Source organism: Homalodisca vitripennis, chromosome X (assembly GCF_021130785.1).
Source record: "Homalodisca vitripennis isolate AUS2020 chromosome X, UT_GWSS_2.1, whole genome shotgun sequence".
NCBI classification, from domain to species: Eukaryota; Metazoa; Arthropoda; class Insecta; order Hemiptera; family Cicadellidae; genus Homalodisca; species Homalodisca vitripennis.
The window spans coordinates 136908662-136935799 of record NC_060215.1 but is presented as its reverse complement, the minus strand read 5'-3'; the positions used below and the strand labels follow the sequence as shown (position 1 = coordinate 136935799).

The 27138-nt window shown below is 33.2% G+C and overlaps 1 protein-coding gene across 3 annotated transcripts in view; it reads left to right on the top strand.

The window, feature by feature from the left end:
* Positions 1 to 24164, top strand: part of LOC124369887 (E3 ubiquitin-protein ligase SIAH1B-like) — a 49410-nt gene extending 25246 nt beyond the window's left edge. For 2 of the 3 annotated variants that reach the window (XM_046828028.1, XM_046828027.1), the window contains exons 4-6: positions 167 to 214; positions 7636 to 7828; positions 22748 to 24164. In XM_046828028.1, coding sequence (XP_046683984.1) covers positions 167 to 214; positions 7636 to 7828; positions 22748 to 22925 — 419 coding nt within the window. In that variant the 3' untranslated portion in view covers positions 22926 to 24164. The remainder of the gene's footprint in view (positions 1 to 166; positions 215 to 7635; positions 7829 to 22747) is intronic. The other variant, XM_046828029.1, reaches the window with a different exon arrangement.
* The last annotated feature ends 2974 nt before the right edge of the window (positions 24165 to 27138 follow it).

The following is a 27138-nucleotide window of genomic DNA, read 5'->3' as shown; positions in this document are numbered from 1 at the left end:
TTTTGATTGGAAACCAAATGCATGTGCCAGCAGCTGGAATTACAATTATTAAACCCAATCATTAAATTTTGTTTACAATTCTAAAACGCTAAAATATTTTTTAATTTTTATTTTTTTATTGTAGAATTTATGAATTTCAATTAGTATACCTTTGTGGATGGTATAGGTCCCATGGGGGAAATGGGAGTTCAGCCTGCAATGACTGTAACCAGTGGTAAGTGTTCCTAGTATAGTCATGCAACCTTGTGAATTACCTTCGAGGTGTAACAGAAGAAGATTGGTAGAACCTACTCTACTCCTCCCTGTGCCCTCATGCAAGCTCCAAGTGACAAGATGTAGCATGTGGTGTTAGCATGTGGTGTTGTATCTAATGTTGTAGAATAATCCAACACCATCCTCCAAGTACAGTTGGAGGAATTTAGCTGTGCTCGTAGGGTCCTAATACTACCCTTTCAACAAATAAACGCTATCTGTGCGGCGGGTTGTGTTTACATGCTAGCCGCTGAGATGAAAGCGCAACAATCACTTTAAACTCACAATTTCGATTTGCAGATTAGTATTGACAAATAAGTTATTTTTAAAAACACGTTAAACAACACTCTAACAACTGAAAAACAAGGATAAGTCCTATTATTTGGTATTCTCTTATTATTTAATTCCACAAAAAATCAGCACTGTCACAAAACGGACTGATTGTAGTGAGTGTGATGAGTTATTTGGCTCAATGCGATTCCTGAAAGGAGGGTTTTACCCATGAGTCATAGGAAATGTTTTCGGGACGCAGCGCATAATGCTACCCCGCCACCCCTCCCGCCTATCACCACACACTCAAGGTCATGCACGCAGCTAAAGTCCTCGAACTGTATTTTGGTAGTTAAGTATGATCACATTCAGATTTTTGGTGATAATTCAATTACATGGCAGTACAAATCTGAAAGTGGATTACAATTTGTAAATAAGAGCAACTGGTAAAAGGGCTAGTGCTTTAAGGTCGTATGGCTTTGTATGCTAAATCATATATGTACTAAATGTAAAAAAAATATACTAGAATCGGAAAAGGTGCACCCAGTAAATAACCATTTCTTATAATTTTTATTTTTGGTTAAAACAATTTTTTACAAGGACAATGGTCTAAGAAAATTAATATAGCATACATTTATGTTAAAATAAATTTTTAAAAATATTTCAGAATTATTAATCTTTGTAATCATTTCAAAAGTCCAGAATACGATAGTATTCCATAAGCATCAGTGAGAATTTCAATGAACTTAGCCATGCCAGTTTCTGTCAGAAAGAGATTTTGTCAAGGCATTGTGCAGCTTGAATTATTGAATATATTTTGGTAATACGTAATCTAGTTGATTCTTTAACTAATTTCTGGTGCTTTGCTACTTAGCTGATTACTACGTTTTGTGTTACTATTATTACTGTAAACAGTCTTATTTTGATGTTAAGTGTTATTATATTCTAATTTGGCTAATGTACCATTCATAAGACAGAGATATCTTATATGAAAAATGTATAGTTCGGATCAAAATTGTAATCCGGAATGACCAGTGACAAAATAAGACAGTGATTCTTTGACAGATCATTTGTCAGTTATTGATGATGATTATGATAAATTGCCTGTTGACATAGACAATTCCAGTTATAGTGGTATCGTAAGTGTATCTTAACTGAAGCATATCCCTTTCAGATAACTGCAGCATGCCCCTTTCAGATAGGTAATCACATTCCAAATGGGTTATCATCTGAGTCCAAAATAAAAATTCAACTTGTTTGCTATGAGGAATATACAAGTTTGTGTACAGTATTATTATGTATGTGTAAAAGCTATTATCCTAATAAAACAGTGAATATTTTATATTTTTTACTAACTCCTTCAGCATTAAAGCTACAACAATATTTTTAACTACATATTTGTCTTTTTATTTTATTTTCCAAGGTGAAAAATTATGTGCAGGTATATACATAGTTTTGTTGCAATAAAATATTCCTCACTTCGTATTTATTAATGATTTAAAATACAATTCTACTCAATGGTTTGTCCTCCAAACATTTTTCATAATCTTTATGTAACAAAATCCTCGTATAATTTAAGGACTTAACCATATCAGTTAAATTGCGATGGTAGTTCAAATATGGGCAAACATTTGTTTCTCCAGCTATACAAAATTGAGGTGATATGGAAAGTAAGGCGTATTCGGAAAGTAAGTACCATTTTGAAAAGAATTTATTCAAACAATATTTTTCAAGCCTTATGTTTCATGTCCAGGAACAAGTGGTAGTCTGACACTGTCATGTCCGGGCTGTACAGCATAGAGGGTGATTGAACTGTTTGAGTTTCACCAGCAGTATTGTCATGGAGCAACACAAATCTTTTACTGAGCATTCCTCTCTGTTTGTCTTGAATTGAGTGCTGTAGTTTCTTAAAGTCTCACAATATCATGCCGCTTTAATGGTTTTACCTCTGGGAAGAGATGCAGTTAGCAAAATCCCTTTCCTATCATCTCAGAAAACAGTATCCATGATCTTTTTACTGACTTTGTTGTTTTGAACTTTTGGATATTTTTGGAGATTTTGGAGTTCACTCCATTGACCGCTGTTTAGATTCAGGTGTGACGGTGACAAACCCAAGTTTCATCCCCTGTCACAATTTGGTGTAAAAGTCCTCTCTGACGTCACTGTACCATGGAAGAAATGTTAAAGCTCTGCCAAGTCGCTTGGTTTTGTGAACATCAGTGAGCATTTAATTTATTGAACCAATCAGGAACATAGCTTGTGATTACCTAAGTGGTCTGTAGCATTTTTGTACAAAGCGGTACATGAAATTTGTCTGAAGGCATCGTCTATATGAAACGTCTGTGCTCATGAATTTTTTAAACTTCCTTTACCAGATCATCTTTAACAACAGAAGGCTGCTGACCACTCCAAGCATCGTCGTGGACATTTGTTTGACCTTCATTAAACATTTTAACCTGCTTTCTTGCCATTCTATCTATCATTGCATCTTCACTGTTAACATCTTTAACATGACGATTAATTTAGAGCGGTTTCACATTTCTTACGTTAAAAAACAAAATTACAGGACCAATAATGGTCATAAAAATTTTTAATGTGCTCAGGAAACTGAAAATACACGTTATACAACAGAAATGGCATCAGTTAAGGGCCGATAAACTAGGAAGACTAGTTTGCTTGCATGCACGGAACACTGACCACCCCGCTACGCCGGTATGGTACTTACATTCCGAATATGTCCTGTATTGGGGATGGAGATGCTGGGAGGACATAGATACAGTCCTTTTACTATAATGCATTTGGTGGTTGCTACTACAGCCATGGTAGAGGTTATGGTTGAGATTGTGTGTTATGGTTAGGGTTTTAATAAAGAAAAGAGTCAGACCCAATGTATTGGGACATTTAATCCTTAATGAGCCAACCACATCAGTACACGAAAAATTATAACATGTGTTTTTATTCTCCTCTAAAACCTTGTATAGCTAATTTACTCACAGAACTGTACGTCAGTTTGTTGTAATAAAAAGCTCAGAACAATTTTGAAAGTCTCGTCCAAATTGTGGCTGGACACTTGTACACAATCTGCTCTTTGCATTCAATCTGTTAATGGTGGCATCTGAAGATAGATACCCAGTGCCATTTCTGTCATTATTAGTCACATTTTCATAATGTCAGTCATTGGTGTAGTTCTATTTTTACTTGCATAGTGTGCATTAGCCCTGCTGCAGTAGGCATCCTCTCCACCACCCATCAGGTAACTGTTGCCATTCCAAGTGAGTCACGTCTATTTTTAACCACCCTCAGTGCAATAACAATGACCGTGTTTACTGTCTTTGTTCTGGTTATAACTTGTGCGGTTCAGTTGTGTATAAGATTACTTACAGTTTTATTAATCTTCTACAGTGATTGTAGTGTATTGTATCCTGAACAATTAACTGACACATTAAGCAGATGAAAACATAACCAAGTTGCAGTGATTATGAAATAAGCATTATTGGCTACAAGTAATGTCCTAATATATTTTATAGCTAGGAATTGTACAATGGTGATTTTTGTGTAACAGATATTTATCTTATCCTACCAAGCTTCGGTCCCGTAGGTCATCAGTAAAGAGACATTACATTAACTATATATTAAAGGTTCTAATAATTTAAAACTCAATTATTTGTAAAACAGATTTAAATATTATAGTTTGAGTTGTATATTAACCCAAAAAATTACAACAAATAGTGTTATAAATCACACGTTAATTTTACTATAATCAATCAATTGGAATTAATCACAGTAGAGAACTCCTACAAAGTGTAAAATATATTATGCATACAAAATGGTTTTGGTTTCGTAGTCAATGTCGGGGCCCAAAACTTCATGAATTTTGAATTTTTGATGAATTGTGAATATTTGAAAATAAGTCAGGATTTTGGACATTTTCCACTATATTTCAGTACTGATTTACCTACTCTTCTTAGGGTGTCAAAAACTTAAGTTAAGCAGGCAAAAAGATTAACCAACAAACTATGGCAGTGGACATACCAATGTCAAGATAAGAAATGTTATTTGTAAAGAAAGATAAATACACCTGATACTTAGAACTGTCTCCATTCACTTGATTTGTGTATTGTGTTACAGCAGTGTTATGATTTAAAAATCTGTTCTTATAGCCAAGTCAATTTCAGCACCCAAGTATCCAGGCACTTCTCAAACTGATTTTTGGGTCCCCATAATCTTCTAAAATTGAAGAACATCTCCTTTGACCTGGCATTGTGAAGCAGGACGAATGAATTTGTCACTAATTAAATCAAATTACAAGAAAAGAAAATAATATTTTCAATCAACAAATAAATATTAACTGGGCACGGACGTCCCGTGAGAGTTTCCTGTGAGAACAGAAACACCAGGAATTTCAAAACATCCAGTAGAAAATTTTCTCCAGAACCAGACTTTTTCCAAGAACCCACGCCCTTTCTTATTGTAACCCACATGATCAAGAACGAACCAATAAGTGGGGACCTAATAAGTGTTGACCAATAAGAGATAAAATTTCAAAATTAAGGAGGAGAAAGAGGGGAAGAAAGTCGAGGGGTAAACCAAATAGAAAGACAAGCGCTTTGGTCCTAGGTGGTACATGGTTCTTCGCCCACAAGATGAACAAGTGCTTTAGTCCTAGTATAGTGTATACCGGGGAATTAGAAATACGCTGTTTATTGGATGAACAATTCATTAAAGGATCAGCTTTACTTGATAGAGCAGACTGGATGAATTAAGTAGTTCTGTTGAGTCATTTACACCTAAATCCATCTGCGTTTACGGGACCGCGAATTGTCACCATTACTTAGACACGCTGAATTTGAGGATGAGCTCGCCAGAAAGGGGACGACATCCGATGAGATTCATCTTCTAACCATAGGATAACAAGTTAAGTTACACAGTAAAATTTGTGTGATTAGATTACCTAGTATATAGGCTGTTCTTACAAAAGATAATCAAAATCTTCTTTAATCATAGTAATCAAAAGATGTAATAGATTTCGTTAAGGTCAGATTGTGAGCTAGCCCGGAGTATATATATTCGTCCGGAATAGATAATTTGTGGGCTTAAATAATTAATGCACGGAGTTGTGGGTCAAAGTTAAAGTAGTAATCTACAAAAAGGATCACCACACAACAGATTGTCGCAACAAAGTGGGAACCAGGTACAATTGCTATGGCGAGGAAATTGTAGAATATCTGCTCTGACCTGGCGTTGGCATGGCTATCAAGTTGTAGGATATCTCCTCTGGCCTGGCGTTGGCGTGGCTATAAAGTTGTAGAATATCTGCTCTGACCTGGCGTTGGCGTGGCTATAACGTTGTAGAATATCTGCTCTGACCTGGCATTGGCGTGGCTATCAAGTTGTAGGATATCTCCTCTGGCCTGGCGTTGGCGTGGCTATAAAGTTGTAGAATATCTGCTCTGACCTGGCGTTGGCGTGGCTATAAAGTTGTAGGATATCTCCTCTGGCCTGGCGTTGGCGTGGCTATCAAGTTGTAGGATATCTCCTCTGACCTGGCATTGGCGTGGCTATCAAGTTGTAGGATATCTCCTCTGACCTGGCGTTGGCGTGGCTATCAAGTTGTAGGATATCTCCTCTGACCTGGCGTTGGCGTGGCTATCAAGTTGTAGGATATCTCCTCTGGCCTGGCGTTGGCGTGGCTATCAAGTTGTAGGATATCTCCTCTGGCCTGGCGTTGGCGTGGCTATCAAGTTGTAGGATATCTCCTCTGGCCTGGCATTGGCGTGGCTATCAAGTTGAAGGATATCTCCTCTGACCTGGCGTTGGCGTGGCTATAAAGTTGTAGAATATCTGCTCTGACCTGGCGTTGGCGTGACTATCAAGTTGTAGGATATCTCCTCTGACCTGGCGTTGGTGTGGCTATCAAGTTGTAGGATATCTCCTCTGACCTGGCGTAGCTATGAAATTGTATTTTCAAAATTATGAGTATCTTGCTGGCTCAAGAAAATACCATCAAATCCCAACACCTTTTTAAGGGACATGTTAAATTTGTCTAATTAGCTGTCAAGTGAACGTGGAGAAAGTAAAGAACAAGTGAAGTTCATTGTTATTTAGTAAATAATTGGGCCTTACTAGGAAATAGATAATTCATGTGTCATGAGGATTTTTTTCCAGTTGAAAATAGTGTGATTGTGTAAATATGTTTAGTGTTTTAACCCCGGAACTGGCAGTTAAATTTCTCTCAGTTGCAAAATTTGTTTGTACCTTGTACATGCTTTATATTTAATTACTATCAAATTTATTATATAAAATAATTCAAAAATATGATATATCATTTTATTTGTTTTTGTTTAAGAATATTTTTTTTAATAATAAAGATTACTTTTTAGGTATTGCTGTGGTAATACAAACTTAAAAAATTTAAATAATCAAAGTATATAAATAATGAGTTTTAAAACCAAAATACACAACAGATTTAAATGTCAATAAAAACAAAATAATATAGGTACACATTTTTTACAAATTTTAAATGAAAATAATATAATAGACGTTCAAAATCGCAATTTGTTATACACATAAAAACTCTACATTGATTGTCCAATTGTGTGACTATCTTATTGCCTTGTTAAATTGTTATAGTTCAGAAATAAAAATTATTAAAAGACTGAAATATTTATTTACGGAAGTATTTTCCTCAATTTACATAGATCACCGGTCACTTAAACAATTGCAGAAATATGCAATTGGTGGAGTTGCAGGAAAGTGTACTATTATTGTAAACAATATACAAAATTTAATTGGATACCAACACACAGAAATAAATAGTGCAGTATGCGGAAGAATGTAAACCAAACAAGATGATTACAAGACGTGTAAAGGAACATAAAAATTATGAGTTTAGTATATTATATATGTATGAAAATTGAACATTTTTTTAAAAATTAGTTTGAAAACTGATACTTTTTTACTATATTTTAAAGCTGTTATAACAAAACTTGTAAGTCATGTTAAAAAGCCTAATATTGGCTTTCTCGTAACTAAAATGCAGTATCAGGTGTTGCCAGTTCCAGGTATAATTACTTAGACAATTGCAGGTATTAGTGAGTTTCTGTTTGGTTGCAGGAGAGGACATCGTGTTTCTGGCTACAGACATCAACTTGCCTGGAGCTGTAGATTGGGTTATGATGCAGTCATGCTTCGGGCATAATTTCATGTTGGTTCTGGAGAAGCAGGAGAAGTACGATGGCCACCAACAGTTCTTTGCCATAGTCCAGCTCATTGGGTCCAGAAAGCAAGCAGAGAATTTTGCCTACAGGTAATTTACTATAGTACATTACTTAATTTTAATATCTATGAACCGAATATATGCCATAAAAAGGTCTTTGGACATATGACACAAAACTGATTCAGACAAAATGTTGTTCCCAGATTCTTCTTAACTCTTGGATATTCACTTATGCTTATATTCAATCACAAAACTCTTATTGGCAATTGACAATTAGAACTTTGAAGTACCGTTAACCTTGAGTTCCATCTGTACAAAAGATTTAACCAAACATCTTGTGCCAATGAGGTAGTGTAAGCGGATACTACAGTTATCACAAGATAACCGGATCAAGCAACGTCGAGCGTGGCTGCTGCTCGGATGGGTAACCACTGAGCGATCCTGTCCTTGCAAGCAGCACGCCTGCCCGGCCGTTGGTGGTGGTTCGGAAGTCACCTTTTAGCCGTTGGTCCCCAGGTTAAGTGTTACTTTACTGTTAAGATTTATGAAAGTGCCAAATCCGTGGAAAACACAAACCGACTAATAAGTGAACTTTGAAACTATTAATAAAAAATATGTCATAATGTTTGCACAAATACTAAAATGTAATGCTCACTATGAAATGATCTTGCTCACTATGAAATGATCTTGCTCTCTGGCCTCAAGGCTCTGTCCCACTAAAGGCTTGTGAGTCTTTCAAGTTGAAAAGCAACTGAAGCATCACAATAGCTCTTAAGAACTACATGAAGACCCATGCAATTTAGCATATTCATACATCTCTATCTGTTTGTTAAAAATGGATTTGCTTTCCAAATTAGGGCTCAATCCCACTGTAAGTTTCCATTGTAAATCTTGTGACAATATCAATACTAAGAGATTTGCCTCTTAGTTTCTATCTACTTATACAAATATTGTTAAAATAATGGTTTCTAACTTTTATTTTGAAGTACAAGCGTTTCTGGTTGTAAATCACTGAGACAGGATAGGGTGCAAGAATTTCTTACAGTGACGATCACTAACTTGGGAAACTTAGAGACATATTGTCATACCGATAAGAGAGTATGAACCACTGGCCTATGCAAGGATCTTGTCAAACATAGTAAGAGGGAGAGTCAATACAGTATAAAGTCAATGGTGCTGTGGTCACAGATATAATTTGAACCTGTACTATTGCTTGTACAGATCCAGAATCTGATGTCTTAGACCATTCAGCCATCGACACTCCGATAGGAGTTGTGTGCTTGATTATGTCTGATGGATTTCATGAGTTTCTGGGTTTGGTGTAGTAAACCAGGATAGGATACAGGAATAGGACTGCTTTGCTGCACTATATTTCTAGGTTTTCATTATGATCTCTTCTTCGCATGAATAAATAATCAACATTACCAACAAGCGAAGTGAACAGACTTTAAGAAAGTGCTCTGACAAGCAAGAGTTAAGAAACCACAACAACGTGAAGCTGTGTGTCACATAAATCAAGAACGCGCACACACTCAAAGTAACAAATACAACCAATGCACACACAACAGCACAAGTATAATAGAGCCAGCTGTCTGTATGCTCATAAACTCATCTATAGTAGCACCACCAAAAACATAGACCTATTGATTCAGATATCTATGAGAATTGTCACCAGCTCAATAGAAGTATGGGTCCTCTATGGATACTGCTTTTTTGTTCTTCTCGAAAGTGAAACAGTGTCATAACTAGCTCCTTTGGAATGCATTTCCTGTTGAATGTGTTATCCACCCCATTTATTATCGCCCTGATCATTAGAGAGAAGTTCTTGTCAGCATAATATAAAAACAAAATTATTGTTCCATTTCATACTATAATTTTAAAAAACCAAAAAGTAGTCATTTTCTTCCTGTATAATTGGAAGGGATGTAGATTTCATGTGTGTCTGTTCCTGGAACTGTTTCATTGAATAGGCATTCATAGTTTAAACCCTTTAATGAGTGCACCAAAGGATAGCCAATCAAGTTCACCCAGCATTTGGGAGTATGGGAATCGTTATAGGTACGAGTATAAAAAAGTATCCAACCTTGACGTCTGGCATGAACTGACGTTACTCGGCGGCAACAGCAATCTGGTCCCCTTCAAAGTACTCCCCTCCACAAGCCACTACCTCATTCCAACGCTCCTCCCACTTCCGGAAACACTCCTTAAATTCAAAGGAATTTTTAATTTCGGAAATAGCCAGAAGTCACAAGGAGCTATGTCAGGACTGTAGGGAGGCTGTCGTAGTTGGTTGATGTCGTGTTTGACCTAAAAACGCTGAATAAGATTTGAGGAATGAGCTGGCGCGTTTTCGTGGTGCAGGATCCAGTCACGGCTTGTCCACAGTTCAGGTCGTTTCCTTCGCACTGCATCTCGTAGCCGCCTTAGGACCTCAAGATAATACTCCTTATTCACTGTCTGGCCTCTTGGAGCATATTCCTGATGAACAACGCCGTCCTAGTAAAAAAAAAACTGTCAGCATTGTCTTGACATTACTTCGACTTTGTCTTGCTTTTTTTGGCCGTTGCTCTTCGTGAGTTTTCCACTGTGAAGATTGAGCCTTTGTTTCAGGGTCGTAGCCATAAACCCATGACTCATCACCAGTAATAACTTTTTTAAATAGCCCTGGGTCACTTTTTATCAAATCCAGATTGTCCTGTGCGATTTCAAGTCGACTGTTCTTTTGGTCTTCTGTCAGCAGCCGAGGAACAAATTTTGCCGAAACATGGTTAATTTTTAAATCTTCGTGTAAAATGTTACAAACAACGGTTTTTATTAATTGCTGCACAAACACGTTCAACATTTTCAGCATTTCTGGCCGTTGAAGGCCTGCCAGATCAGTCATCACTCTCCACTGATATGCGGCCATTTTTAAACCACTCTTTTAATTGTGTATCGCCCATAGACATGCCATCATAAACTTTCTGTATCATAGTAATCGTCTCTGATGCTGAATGGCCAAGTTTTTGGCAAAATTTAGTGCAAATGCGCTGCTCAACGCGTTCAGTCATATTGAAATGCGACGTACACAACAGTACAACAGTACTGTACAGAACAGAGCGCTGTGACTCAATGAGTGACCGGATTGTATTCAATGCCTAATATGGGAAGGAGTAGGCTCGCCCCTCCCCTCCAATAACCGGTTCGAGCCGGTCGGTTACGCCGCGGCACCTACTGGTCGGCGGTCGGATACTTTTTGGACAGACCTCGTATTGTGACATCTAGGGGAATTTTTTTGGAACTTTTTAAGTTATACCAGTGCTTAACCCTCTCCCATACGCTTTAAGTAGTGGCGATGCACATGTAGTAAAACCTATTTATCCAGCCACTCCAGGAAAAAATTTAGTAGTTAACTTTACTTTATACAGAAGTTGTCTTTTAAGCTAAAAATGTGTTTTCAATAATGTTTTAATGGTTAGACACGTGCCTTCAAAACTAACAATGACTGAAGTACCACAATGCGTTTTAAAGGTATTTATTAAGGTGATAGATAAAATATGTTTCGTTTTTTAATACTGTTTTAATGGTTAGACATGTGCCTTCAAAACTAACAATGACTGAAGTACCACAATGCGTTTTAAAGGTATTTATTAAGGTGATAGATAAAATATGTTTAATTTTTTCATTCAAGTTGCAAAAATACAAAGTTAAATAATTTTTAAACAGCATACTTAAAACATTGACTTGTGTCGAAGATGTCTAATTCACTCCAACTAATGTTACAACTTGAACTCTCCATGTTCGGGACGATACTAAAATATAACAACAAATAACCATGTGCAGAAATATAGACAAGCAAGAGAACATTTTTTTTAATAGGAAAATTTTCTGCAACTACTAAATAATTACCACTATCACATCTAGAGCGCAGCACTTGTCAAGGAACTAACGTATTGCTTAGTTATAAACTGTGGGCTGATTCGGACTACTTATACGGGAAGCCGCATTTGGGCAGTGAGTCCCAAATGGTTTACATTAAGAACCATGTTAACCAATAAACACTATATTTAAACTCTTAAATAAATCAGTATGGCTTACAAAGTCATTTTGGGCATATTAAATACTACTTACAACCAGTTAAAAGTTATACTAGTTATTGTTTTTGTATTTATGTAGTTATTGTTTAATTCTCAAAACTTTGCAACACTCTCATCTTGAACTATCTTCTTATCCCTTTTGCTATTGCATAAGAAGGATGCAAGTTAGGACTATGGCATCCCACCAACAATAATTTCTTGTCTGATTCCCCTGGCATGATTCACTAAAGCAGCCATCTCCCTGGAGGTAGAGAGTGAAATATCCACATTGTCATACGAGAGGTATTCTATTACACATCAGGGGCTGGACATTGGCAGCCCTAAGTAGTCTGACAATGGAGAGGTCATAATATTGCTAACAACCATGTATTCCCTGAAATTCTGGACAGAAGTACAAATTAACTAAACCTCTGTCCTGAACAACTGAAATAAACAGCCCTGATATCCTACTCTTGTATTCCCAGAGTTCCCGAATCACAGTCACTTCAAATTCCTGCTTAACACAGCTGAAACCACCTTACTGTTCAGAAAGCTAATCTGAAGAATCTTTGCTCCCATGATCCATCAAACCTACTCAGTCCCAATGAACATTCTCCAGTTCCTAGACTTTGGAGTGACTGTGAACTTTTCATACATTAGAAAAGTTAATGTTCTCAAACTTTGTGTCTGGACATCCCCAATGACCTTCCAGACCTCTTCAGAGGTCCCACCATTCTGTGAGAAAATTTGCTTCCTGAGGTCTGTAGGATTTTTTTTGTTGAGGAAAGGAGAGTTTATATTGAATTGCCAAGCTGCAGGATAAAATATTATGTACACCAGTGAGGTGTCACAAGTGTTAAAAGATTCAGACATGTGAAACACTGCAACAGACCCAAGACCAGCTGTTCACACTGTATGGAATGCCATGAGTACAGAGAATGCAAGATTAAAGATAAGAAGTTGATAAAGTAGCTTGTGTGAACCGTAGGAGAGAATGTCGTTCACATGACCAACACAATGCAGGCCAAAACTTTTCCCTTCATGACCACCCAGTGGTTTCAATGGTTGTGTTCACTCCCCAGATATAGTTGCTCCAGGAAGTGGACCTCTGACAGCAGTTTATTGTTTCTTTTCAGTTTCTCGTACTGGGAAAATATTTTTCTTCCCTTGGAATTTTGTACTCTAGAGACTTCTATAACTCTCCAGGAATATCCTTAATTTTTTATCAATTTAAATGAAGTTAAGACATAAACATAAATACAAAAATGTTTCAGTTTTATTCTTTTATTAGTATTATTTAAAAAAATGTATATATGAACACATACATAAATTATTGTGAAGATACAACCAAGACATTCCTTGCTATAAATATGAGGCCACAAATTACTCTTTTCAAGACACATGTTCAAAGTGAATCCACAAATATATTTCTATTGTCTATCACCATTTTGTCAACATGGCACATCAACTGTGGTTTGTTTGTTGTTACATATCTTGTTTGTTGTAAGTAGATATACTTTCTCCCTCAAAGAATCTCTTCAACCAGCCTAGAAGTAATATAACAAATGTTTTATTGTCAGAATCAAATTTCCCACAAAAATGCTTTTTACGTTACAATCTTGTAATGTTTAGTTTATAAGTTTTATTTTGACCTTTGAAATGAGAGACAAGTATTTGTTGAGTGTAACTTTGATCATCTATAAGTATTGAGTATCTATAAGTATGCATTTCCAAACCTGTGTTGAAAAGAAGTAATGTCTTATTTTGCCCCTTAAAACGAACATTCCCATGAAAGCGAATTTTCAACATCAATCTAGAACACGTTGTATATCTGAAATACATTTAGTAGTACAGCACATAGACCAAAAGGAAATCTTACTAGTTTGGATACTCCAAAGTGATTTAAAACCAGATAAATTGAATCTTTAAGTAAAGCACTTCAGGATCTTTTACTAACACTGGCATGGCCAGTGAACTGGTTAATTCTAGAACCGGAAAACTATTAACATTATTTGGACCACAATGATTGAAAATTTCTGTAAATTGAGAATAGTTACCGGAATGAGGGCAGAAATCAGAGTACTCTTATACATTCATGGATTAATGTATTTAGTGCCAGGTTTTTGGGCATTCTGTAACACCTGTTTGCCAAGTTTATTTTTATAAAAATGCAAAATTATTACTAATTTCGTTAATGCCAATTTCTTATAATTAACAATTAGAGATAGCTCGATAAATTGGATCTGCATCCAATCATTATACCCTTCAAAATACTTATTCATAATAATTACACTGCTCAAAATCTAATTCAAAACTAAACAAATCTAAAAACAAGAACATGTCTTCATCATTGTTTGTACTAATTGCTGCAATACTATCCAAAAACAAACGGAAAAAAACAACGATAAAATCCCACAATACTTACACTGATCAGGATTCTACGTTGATTGTATGTTACAAGCAGCCACTATAAATAGTTGGTTAGACATAAGATTGCTGTAGTAATCAAGAGTGCTTTGAAACTTCCGCCTGTAATAAAAGTAATTTAAAGAATACGGTTAGAGATATTGTGTATGCCTCCAATGAATGCAAAATTACACGTCAAGAAGTTATATACGAAAATTATATTGTTACATTAACTTTAAAACAAGTTACAACAAACAACTAGCCAATGACTAGTCTGAAACAACCTCGCTCATGACTAATTCTCATTCTCATACACTCCCATCTCATCCTAAACCTAGACAGCAAATCAGAGTGTAAATAAACAAGTCTTTATTTGTCGTATGGATTTTTACAATCATTGACAATGACATAATGCAGCCATTAGGCGAAATCATAAGAATATAAATTATAAAATAAATAACAACTTAATAAACTGTTTAGAATGCATTTTTAAACTGTAATTTAAACTATTAATTTCATGGCTTTACTGATAATACAAGCAAATCAATTAACTGAGAGGATAAATAATGGCACAATCTAACAACAAGATTAGTCTATAAGGTAAACATTTACTGTTACATTTACAGTTAATTAATTATAAAGGTAACTACTAAAAAATCGTTATAACAACAAAATCCATATAAACAGTTATGCAGCTAAAATTCAATTTTTCTATTTGCTAAAATTTCATCTAACTTATAGAAGCTACAGGCAAAAACAGCTATAGGCTGTAGAATATCTAACAAAAGTCAATATTAAACAACTTTTAGCCTTTTATAAACCAACCTGGCCAAAATAAACATCTTGTAATGGTATGTACTATCGCTATTTTTGCCAAAGAAGTGTTGGCAGTATTTTTTCTGTTTCCCATATCGAATTAAACCGGTGTGTTAATAAAATCTTAAATATAAAAAATTTTCAAGAAACTTCTGGTTGTGATTGTACAAAATTAAAATATTCAAAAATTGGAGAAGGAATTTGTTTAAAGAGTGCAATGGAACCAGTAAACATTATTTGTATGTGTGGCCTGTGAGATTGGAATGTGTGAGCCTTGGCAGCAGAAACACTATCCCATGGCAATGAGCGGACTGTTAAAACTCCACAGTTTGTAATTCAACTCCAGCAAATCACTTCAATTTCTATGCTTAATTTTTAAACTTTGTCTATACAGGCATATGCGTTTGCCTTATAGGGTAAGAGCTTGTGAACGAGCTCTTAAACTATTATGTTTATTACTTATTATCCAACCAAACGTTTTAATATGTTGGAGACAAAATTGTGAGTGAAACAAATATTATGATACATAATAGCCACACTGAAAGAAAGTTTGATTCAAGCACAAATCAGACTAGGTAAAATTTATTAGTAAGTATATTTTTATTTTCCCCTCTTTGAAAAACGGAGGAAGCAATATGTTTGAAATAACAATTTATATATTACAACGAATCAAAAGTAAAGACTGTTCAAAATATAATATTGGTTATAAACAAGTTTAATCTTTTCCCTCTTTGATGTGGTGGATAGTTTAAGTGTTCATATTTTACATGTTCATTTTTTTAATAAAGTCCATTTTCAGAATATAGAGATATTTTGAAAGGAGTGATTTAAGAATATCTTTTTACAGTATCCATAAGTCAATGTTTGTAAAATTTGTCAAAAACAAATGTAGTTTTCATGAAATATGTTTACATTAATATAATGGTTAAGAGTGAAAATAATTTCTGTTTTAAAATGTTAATTTTCTGAAGCTTTGTAGTATGGTATTGTCCTCTAATAAGCTCATATTATTAGAATCTGAGCAGCAAAGATTCTGTTGCGTATTATGTTGATTTCTCACCGAAATGTCTTCTTATCCCTGGTCATTAGCGGTTATTTTGGAAAACTTGTTCAGGTTGACAATATAAGTGTTTGGTGATTTGTACAAATCTCTTTGTTTTATTATCTATACTTATAGAAACGTAAGTGTAAAAAGAACTAAAACTAAATTTCAAGAAATGTTTAACTCAAGTTTCAACATTTTGGTTTTGATTGTAATTGTTATAAATTTTAAAAATTTGCAGTAAGCACATTAAATTCTAGTTTTTGTACTCGTTTATTGTTATGGATTGCATTAAAAAAATGTTAGTGAGCCATTACAGTTAATTTGAGATATTGTGGATAAACATATAATGTGTTGTGGATCAATATGTTCAATATAACATAACAAAATATAACAGTGAAGATTGATTTCAATAACAGTTTTGCTGAATTTTGCCAGAGTTCTCAAAATTGTTTCTGGATTCCTGCGTGCGTTTTAAAAAGACTAAATGCGATTAAATTTTACCATGCAATTTAAACTTGAGGAATTACTGAAACTAGGATTAGCTTGACCGGCTTTGTTATTTGTGAAAACACATGTATGTTCTAGTATAGACTGCCTAGTCTAGCGGCTATTTCTTACTAACAAATAAGTAAAATAAAAGTTTTTGCTTGACATGTGTGTTTTGCTTCAGGAAATCTTTCAGTCTTATATATTGCTGCTTGAATTTTGCGGTATTTGTTTTGACACCAGTAAACGTACATATTTATTTGGTGTATATTTCATTGTTATGGTGTGCACATATTGATTGTGATGCATTTTGCTACTCATTTAACACAAAATGAATAAAATTATATCAAACTATTATCGAATGAGTTGATACAAAAATTAAGGTCCTAAATTAATTTGGGCAAGTAATTTTGTGGTTGTAGTGCAATTTAAACAGTTTTTAAAGTATATACAGGTATATATATATATGATTTACCAATTGACATGTTACAGCTTCAACTATTTCAACTTAAAATGAAAAATCTTCTAATTATTCGGTGACTTTTGTATGAATTTTTATAATAACAATCTTGTCATTAAAATAAAAGCGCCTAAGCTACGTTTGTGTCCCAAACAATAGTAAATTTTTAGTTTCAAAAATATAATATAGTTATGTGCACTGCAATTTTTGGTAAAAAGTAGTCGGAGTATGTGTAATGGTTAACACATACAGTCCAGTGCATACAAATGTGGACACATGATATATGCACCCTGTTTAGTATGGCATTCAACTCTGCATTGTTTTCTGCTGGCAACGCATACCCACATTCTGTCACTTGTTAATTTGCATTCACTGCTGGTTTAGTTTCTTAAGTATTTAATATTTATCCATTCAACGCATTGATGAATTTTATCTTACCTACAGTCATCTTCTAAATAATTAATACTCTTGTGTTTTAAAATTATTGCTTACTTTGGTATTGTATAACAAATTAATATCTCGTGTAGAATGGAAAACGTAATCACAATATTTCTGGACTATAGCAAATATCTTGCAACAACCAGTTTGTGACATTAAAGATTTTCATTCCTAGAAATAAACTCAAACCAAATATATACGTTACAAATTCAAGTGGACTATTATTTGAAAATAAAAAGATCAACTTCGTACAAAAAGATTAGTTCTATAGGAAAATGAGTATGTGTATGTTTGAGGGGAGGTAGAACAAACAAAAGGATAAACTTTGGAATGTGACTGTCTGTATGTGTCTGTATGGTGCCAAAACCAAACAGTAACTCTGGTTGTCAGTAAATAAAATTCATGGATTTATATTTTAAAATATCTGTTTTTAATATCCCTTAATTTGTAAGATTTTCTAAAACGTAATAAATAATTAGGATGTAGAAAGTCTTACTTTAGTCCAAAAGCAATAATGTTACAATACCTCTGTTCTCTGGAGATTTTTAATAAACTTTTACCATTTATAATTCATGATATCCCTTAGACAATATGTGCATAAAAACTCTTTAAAATGCATTTAAAACTCTTGCAGTCTCTTGTGACTAAGTGGGTAGCGTCTCTACTTATCATACCAGGGATGACTGAGGTCGGACAAGGCCAAGAAATTATCATGAAAGCCTAGCATATGAGGGTGTAAAAACTTACTCTCTCCAGAAGTTTGGATTTTCTGTTTAGAATTCGTACATTGCAATTGAAACTATGAATAGAATAGAATATTTATTTTGCCACAAGATATTGCACAGAAATACATAGGCTAGTCAAGATCAATATAAGTTTATCAAATATATGGAATATAGGCTTATAAATATTGCTCACAACATGTCAAATTTATAAAATCAACAGAATCAACATTCAACATAATTCAAAAAATAATTTATAATATAAATAAACAACAAACAATAAATCAAGAGATTTTGAATAATCAATAAACAACAATGAATAACAAAAATTAGAAACTACTACAAATTAAACATTGTGACATTTGCCTACATTTTGTTAAACATACACTTATAAGTAAGCTTTTTTAATGTACAAAATCTCTTTGATAAAAACTCCTCTACTTTATAAAAAGGATTTTTCAATAAAAATTTTGTTAAGCAAGCTCTAAAGCCATTTTGCTCTAGTTTCTTTACTTTTATCAGGTATTTTATTCATTAAGGGGATGTAAATATTGGGTTTGTTTAATGTATTTGTCTATTATGTGGTAAGTTAATTAAGAATGCAGACCTAGTATTATGGGAATGTATGAAACTCTTTGTACAAACTTTATCAACTTTTGATCTTAAATAAATAAGGCACTGAAAAATGCACAATGAATAAAAGTAAATATTTCTAAGTCTATAAATATTTGCTCACAATGGGCCAGCCTGTGTAACCCATTTATTACCCTTACTGCTTTCTTTTGTGCTATTAATATTTCTTGACAAATGAAACCCAGATGACACCCCAAACTGTACTTTCTAAAAGTTTAGAGTGGAAATAGTGTAATGTAAAGGAGATATATAATGCCAAAATCATATTCTAAGCTATCATTAGATCCCGGTAGAGATTTCCTTTTTGTTAAAATGTTGTACATTCGTATGTGGTAGTGGGAGTACCAACATTATGTGTCAGACATACTGTACGTAGGGTAGACTGAATGTGTCTGGTTAAATGGGAGGCCCTCAGACTAACTGTCACTTCCAACTATAATTAATTGGCTAAATCTGTTTCACTCACTGTCACGGATATATATCATTCTCACTTGTCACTTCTAATCTAGCTGCTACTGCCAGAGTCTCTTCATTTCCTCACTTGGAACGCTGGTCCTCCATCCAAGGCATTAATTCCTGTATTTTTCATACTTATTCTAACTAAACATGATTCCTGTACTACATTTTATAAAATGTTTGATGTATTTAAAAATACTGTCTGTTTTTTTTTTATTTATAAATTTAGTTATAAATATTTGGATCAAAATCTTAAAAGTAGAATTTAAAGGATTTTGCTTTAATTTAGCAAATACAATTCAAAGCCCATCAAAGTAGGTTTGTTTTATTTAGATAAGACTCATCATAATGCTAAGTATCGTGGTTTGACAAAAACATCAAAACCCGTTTTCTGCTATTATGGTGCCTGAGTGTGGAAAAATCATATATCCGGTCTTTCCAGCGAAATAGAACATTAACTAGTATGAAGCTGTGAGTCACTGATATGGTTAGTACCTACACAATACCCATTGTTTACACGCTTACTGAGTAACTGGAAGCTGAGGAGCACGTTATGGCTATAAATCCACGTAAATCGACTCAGTTTCAATTAATCATACTGTTCTAAATTGCTGATTTGACTTTATGCCAACAATAATTTGCTAATTGAAAGTTACCAAATGATAAGAACTCCTGCTTTTTAGTCACACACGTTTTCTTATGTTGTTATTAAATTAATCTGTAATAACTATTTTTTGCTTACTGAAACTGAATATCTCTATTAACTAAAGCACGTTATATAGCATCAAACACAAACAAAAGCATAATATATGTTGATTTTGATCCATCAAATGAAAAACCGAATAACAATATTTTTTACAAACTACACCAAGTTAATATTGTTATGCAAGATCTAAATTTTATTTACACACTTTTCTGTTTTTCTGGCCATTATAGATGTAGCCAGTTCTCTAAAAACTAATATATACTAATATTTATAGAATTTAAACCATTAATCAAAAGTAGCTAGAACCAACAAAATTTTATTGGAACTAACTGAAAAACCTGGTTTGTGGTTAGAATTATATCCAGTGTCCGTGAAAATATTCCATTTCAAGTTGTTTTATATGATAAAGTTTATAATCTTGTAATGAATATATTACATAAATTGTGGCGTGTGTATGAGCTTTTGTTTTTAGATCAAATATGAATTGTAATGTTTTATTATTTTTATATAAAAAAATAAAATGGTGTAAGAATCAGAACTTCTAGTTGTGTTTCTTCAATATTAAAATGTTATCAATTAATGACTTATTTAAAGTCAGCAACAAACTCACATTTTGATGTAGTTTTAGAAAGTGGGAGTGGGTATTTTGAATCAATCCATTTCCATATTTCGTGAGGAGGAATTATTGAACGCATATCAAGGACATTTGGTCCTTTTATATGTTATAACAACAGAAACACTACTTTTCGAGAACGGGTGTCTACCCCCTTGTTCAAGTGTAAAACTCGTATAAAATAAGGTTAATACAAAAAAGTAAACATTACACAAAAAACTCGTTGTAAAACATAGCAATGGTAAATCTCAGTAATCCTGTTACCCTATCAAATCATCCATGTTCAATAATGAACTGTAAACAAAGTATGGAACTTACATTGGCTTTCTAATATCATAAAAATCTCTACCAACTTACGTACTCAAAGAATTTAATTAAAGTCTGTTTGTCAGTCATCGCATTCTGTTCCAGCAGATTTCTAGGATCATGGAAGCACAGTTTGTCATTTCTGTGGGAACCAATGACCTGTGATGAGGTCTTACCTTTAAGATCCAAATGTGAAATCCGTTTTCAATATTGTACCATTTTGTTCAATTGTATTATTGGTCTACAAGTTTCACTGACAATTTAATTCTACACTGTTTTTCTTTTCAGAGAAAACTGTAGTTTTCAGTCATCAGAACAGACTGCTGTGTGTTTTATGTATTCATCAAATATGAATAAACAATTTTTAGTTTATTTTTTCACAAAAATGGTCCATTTCTATGAGAGAGTTGTGTATCAATGTAGATTGTACAAGATTTTCTGTGTAATGTTTCATAAAAGAACAAGATGGGCTGTGCATAAGGAGTAAATTAAATAAGACAACTCTTTTTGAGTTTATGCAACAAAGTGAAACTTAAGATAATTCAAAGATTTCTTTGAATTATCTTTTATGTTGGTTAATGTTATGAGGTGACACAGCATAGGTTGAGTAGCTTGTACAGATCTCAATACATTAAGATTAGAACCTTTAAATGTTACCTGCTCTCAGGGTGGTCTTGCAGATTGATGGACTTTATTTGTCCTTGCTCATGTTTTTATCAAATGTAAATTATAGATGAAATGCCAGTTTATATAAAGATGTGGGTTTTCTCTATGTTTAAGAACAATAATATAATATTTATAAGAATTATCAGTGCTACGATACTTCAGAACCTGATTTTGTAAATGTTGTAAAACACAAATTAACTAATAACATCACTTAAACAAAATATTCATCATTCTACGTGGCTAAAAGTCCAACCCCATACCCCTATTAACTTTTGAAAATAAATATATCAACAAATATCCATGTGGGGATCAATGATGAGATATAAGAGTATTTACATTTTCAACCCTACATAGGGGATTGTTGGAGCAAGTTAAAAATTTTACCTGCAATACACCATCTCATCATAAAGGCCTTTATATTAGAAAAACAATGCCGTAGACCAGAGTTTTATTATCTATCCAGTACAAAATGGCAGCCTGTCAAAGTTCATACGCTAAACATTAATACGTTAGTTAAAAAATGTGAAGTTGATTATTTATTAACATTAAAATAAATGAAGTGTTTAAAATAAAAATCTTATCCTACCCTTTTTTGAATTCATGCTTCCATTGACTTCTTGACAGAAATAAAGCTTGCAATTGAAGGTTTGCCTTGTGTTTTCCATCATTTCTGAGACATTAATTGGCAAGCGTTTTCAATCCCCATTCTTAACTCATTATATGGTCTGGTCTCGAACACTTCACTATTTAAAAAATTCCCTAGATAAAAAAATGTAAGATCAGGTGAGCGAGCTGGCCACTTCAGAGCACCACGTCAACATGTTAAAAAACTAATGAAGGGGGAAACTTTTGGGACATGTGGTATTTTCTTTTAGAAATGTACTAATTTGACATTTTAGTACAATTAGTAGACTTCCATTTAAAAAAATGTATTAGAAGAAACCGGTTGTGTAATAACTTCCAGAATTGTGACAAGAAATACTACAACTCACTGTTGCATCCAGCTACAAATAAAAAATTTGTCAAAGTGTCTTTGTCATAGAAGCCAACTTTTTTGTCCTCAATGACTCATACAGTACTGATGTCACCTATACGCAACATATTTCCAATAATTTAAATCCATATGTTAAACAAATATATGTGGTCAATAATTGTTATAGTAATAGTATAATTGTCATTATCATCTTTGGTGATGTTGCAGGCTTGAACTGAACGGCCATCGCAGGCGACTTACTTGGGAGGCCACTCCCAGAAGCATCCATGAAGGTGTGTCCTCTGCCATTTTGAACTCGGACTGTCTCGTGTTTGATACCACCATTGCCCAGCTCTTCGCTGATACCGGAAACCTCGGCATCAATGTCACAATTTCAATGGTTTAAGCAAAAAGCACTTAACCGATATCATTTAAATACACAAATGTGTTTTGAGTTTTTATTTTGTTTTGTTCTGGATACTTAATTCTGTGATTTGGGCTAAACAGCGACCTTGTTATCTAAGTACATTATAGACTATGCTGCAAAGCCTTTAAATGTATGTTTTCACTATTCAGATTTATGTTTTGTATTTTTAAGTTGTTGACAACATGATTACCATGATACCATTATAAAGCATTGCAGGTTAATAGATAAGTTATATCAACACCATCTCCTACTTGCAAATCATTATAATTTGTTACAAAAAAGCTCCATCAGTATTATATTCAGTGTGGAAACAACCATCTGTACACAGTAGTATTGAGTAACCAATTAAGCTAGACTGTTTGTCATACATTAAATTAACTATTTTTCACTTAATAGATTTAAGAGAAATGCTATAACCAAGTGGAATTCTAGAATATATTTGTATAAGATATTTTAGGAGATGGGTTGTATTTTGAAAATATAAATTCTACCATAGTCCAAGTGGTGTATCATTTATAAAATAAATATGGGGTTATTACTTCACAGGGAGTTTTGCACTTTTTTTACTAGTATTATTATATTACTATTCTTGGTTTTGTTGTCTATTGTCCTTTTTTGTTCTTTTGTTTTTCTCACATTACAGAGTTTGTGCTGTAAAGGAACTGAATTTTTAACAAATATTACAACATTATGCTAATTAAATTTAACCATATGTATTAAAAATATTCATAACATAACAGTTTCATGTTTAGACCTTACTTAATAAACTACAGACGTTTAAATACCAAATCAAGTCCAAAGTGCTAACTACAATATTATAAACATGTTTATTTTATTGGGACTGAAATACATTGATACCTGCTTAATTATGTTTAGTATTGATACTATTTGTAGCATAACAATGTATAATTTTTGTTATATTCATAAAATTATGTAAAAAAGTAATTTAGACCATGTTGTAAAAAAATTGAGATAGCTAATGAAAATATTTTAACAGTGGTGTTGTTTTATATATGTGAACGCGGTAATGAAATTTTGATTATGCTAGATTTTTGAACACAGTTAGCTTGATAGATGTAATTCTCCTTTAGTTTGAGTTTTTAGTTTTACCTTCCAGTTGTCAATGATAACTTTGACACCAATAATTTTTCTCATTATAATGTAGTTACCATCCAATGTTTCCACCATTAATTGGAATAAAGGAGAAATTATATTTTACACCAGATCTTTCTTATGTTCCTGTTTAGCCTGTGGAAATTCAATTTGAATTCAATTCAATTCGTCTTGTAATATACTGGTAATTGTTGATCATCACTTGGAGCTGCCCACGCTGTCTGCAATTCGATGCACTAAGTCGCCCCTGACTCTGTAGAAATCAACTGATTACATAGTCAACGTTACGGCCTTTATTACTACCATGTCACCCAAACCTTGTAGTAGATTTGATAATTGGATTGAAGTTGTGATAGTTGAAAGGACTGATTGGATGTAAGAAAGTTTAACTTCATACACTGTGACTTACTATAAAATGGCACAGAGTGACCCAAATTCAACTGTTTTGATGTGTTAAATTTAAGAATTTTATCAATGGTGGAAATGAATAAAGGATCTAAGTTTTAATAGGTATGTTGGCTACATCAAAAGTTCAAAATGGTTAAATTAGTAGATAATAGCAATGTCCTACTACCTTTACAGGCCATTTTTTGCAACATCTCCTCAAAATCCAGGTCATTTACTACAATGCATTTGCTTAACAATCTCAGCAATATTTTGCCCATTTTGCAGATATTTATGGAAAAAATAAATTTTCAACCAATTTACAAGCTTAAACCTTTTTTTATTCAGCATGGAATGTATTAAACAGTACTAATATTTATTCTTGCAATATTTATGTTAAAAATGATATGCCCAAAATCTGTGTTCAATCATTTTTTGAAATTTTATTTATGAAAGCTATTTGCAAAGAAATATGATCACTTTGTACAAATGTGCAGTTGAAAGTAAGCAACCGCACCAAATTTCATTAATTTATCTCAGTAATCAATTAAATGTGGAATATTTAAAACTTGATTTTTTAAGTTGTTCAAGAATTGAACATTTATTTAAGATTACTAGTGAAACTCAAACTGAATTGGCCTAAAACTAAATAAACACACTGAAATAAATGAAATATAAACATATAAAATATAATACTAAAAGTAACAGTAGTAAAGTTAAACAACAATGCAATATTCAATCAACAATAAACTGCACGGTTATTTGTCTGTGTTCAGAAATGGGCGTCAAAAATCTTCTGTGGCTAGTATTGATCATTTTTTAAATCCTATAAACATAGGTCAAGAATATGTCATTTAACCATTGACTTTTTCTACTTTTTAACAAAATAATTATTATCTCAAGAATGAGTAAAGCTACAGATACCAAACTTTGAATATAGGTTGTGATAAAGAAGAGGAGAAGCCAGTAAATAGCAAGTGTAGAAATAAGATTTTGAATAAAAAAATAATTGTTTATCGACTATGTTCAATCAATTTATCAGCTACCAGCAAATATTTTAATTTTTAAAATTAGCATACTATAAATCTATAAACAAAATTTTCTATTTATAAACATTGCCATTTAGCTCACTGATGGTATTAATAAGGATAGATCACATTTATTACTTTGATCTTACAGTACATAACACTCATATTAGAGGATTGGCCCTCTGCTAGAGCCTGAGATGATTGATTAATACAAAGTGAATTTATTTGTAGACTATTTTTTGAAATAAATCTATTTCACTAAAGATATTTGTAGAACTCTCTGCAACAACATAATGTGAGCTATATTTGAGATGTGTGTTGCTTTTAATTGACTCTACTGTTGGTGTATTTATTTCTTTTGCCCATTGAGCAGACAAGAATTCAGAAAGTTTATTTAAACTATGAATAATGCAATCAACAAAGTCATCTTTTAAGTGAAGGAATCGCTTACCCTATATTGTGAAATACATGTTTTCCTAGTGTGTTAAATCTATATAGGAAATTAGTCAATATTCAAAAATGCATTCCATATATCTCTTTAAATTAATCGTTACATCATTATAAAATATGAAAAATTAACAACAAAAGCACAAAAATTTAACAACAATAAAAACAATCTTTTTAGATTAAAATGTTAATAAATGAATTATTATAAAAACAATAACCAATAAATAAACAGGTATTACACTAATTTAAAATCTTAAGATATTAGTATTACAGGCTAAAAGACTTTTTACAGAGCAAAAGGCTTTATCCTCAAGCCATTTATTTAAATATTCTTAATGGTACATACAAGCTTCTTGTAGTTTATTGAACATCTTTACTTTCAACAAAAAACACCCATTCTACAGATGCAAATTAGAAAAGCTATCCTCAAGAACTAATACAACTGAATACTCTGTTTTCTTTTTACATTTTTTTATTTTAACCTCCATCTCGGTCAAAATTAATTCATATTAAACATTTATTCTACAAACATTAAGCCATAAAATGTAACCTAAATTGCCATCATAAACAACTTGGGGCTGCCGCATCCTCTTATTCTTGCAGTACAGATGACAGAAAAATACCAAAACAGATATCTCGGTTCAGTTTGTTTGGCCCTCAATTCTGTTTGTTTTACTCGTCACAATAATCTCTTATAGGTGAAAACTTATGTTTCCTCTCAAAACAGAGCCAAAGAGTAATAATAACAAACTTTAAAGTGTAAAGGTAGAGAAGATTTTGCTTTGGCAACTTTTACATCATGTAATAAAGCTGCAAACATAAATAATTTTCGTTATCAAATACGATTTCAAACACTACATTTTGCTTATATAGTATATTCATAGAAAAATTACAATGGAGAGTATTTTTAGTTTTTTTGGAACTTCTCAAGAGCTATATTTTTATCCTCAAAATCCGGTAATCTCTGGGGAAATCCGGCAACCCTAGTGGGAACCCTCTTTAGCAGGTTTTTCCCAACCAGTGTTTTGCAAAAAACAAAAATACACTTCAACATTTGTCACGGGCGAACTCACCTTTGGCAGGCCCCAGAAAAGATATTCAGCCGGTTCCCGCCATGTACCGCCACCTGCCCCCGTACAAATATGGCAGGCCACGAGCCCTGGTAAAATTGTCCAAAAAACTGGGTTGACAATAGCTTACAGGGTACTAGTTCCTCTGCA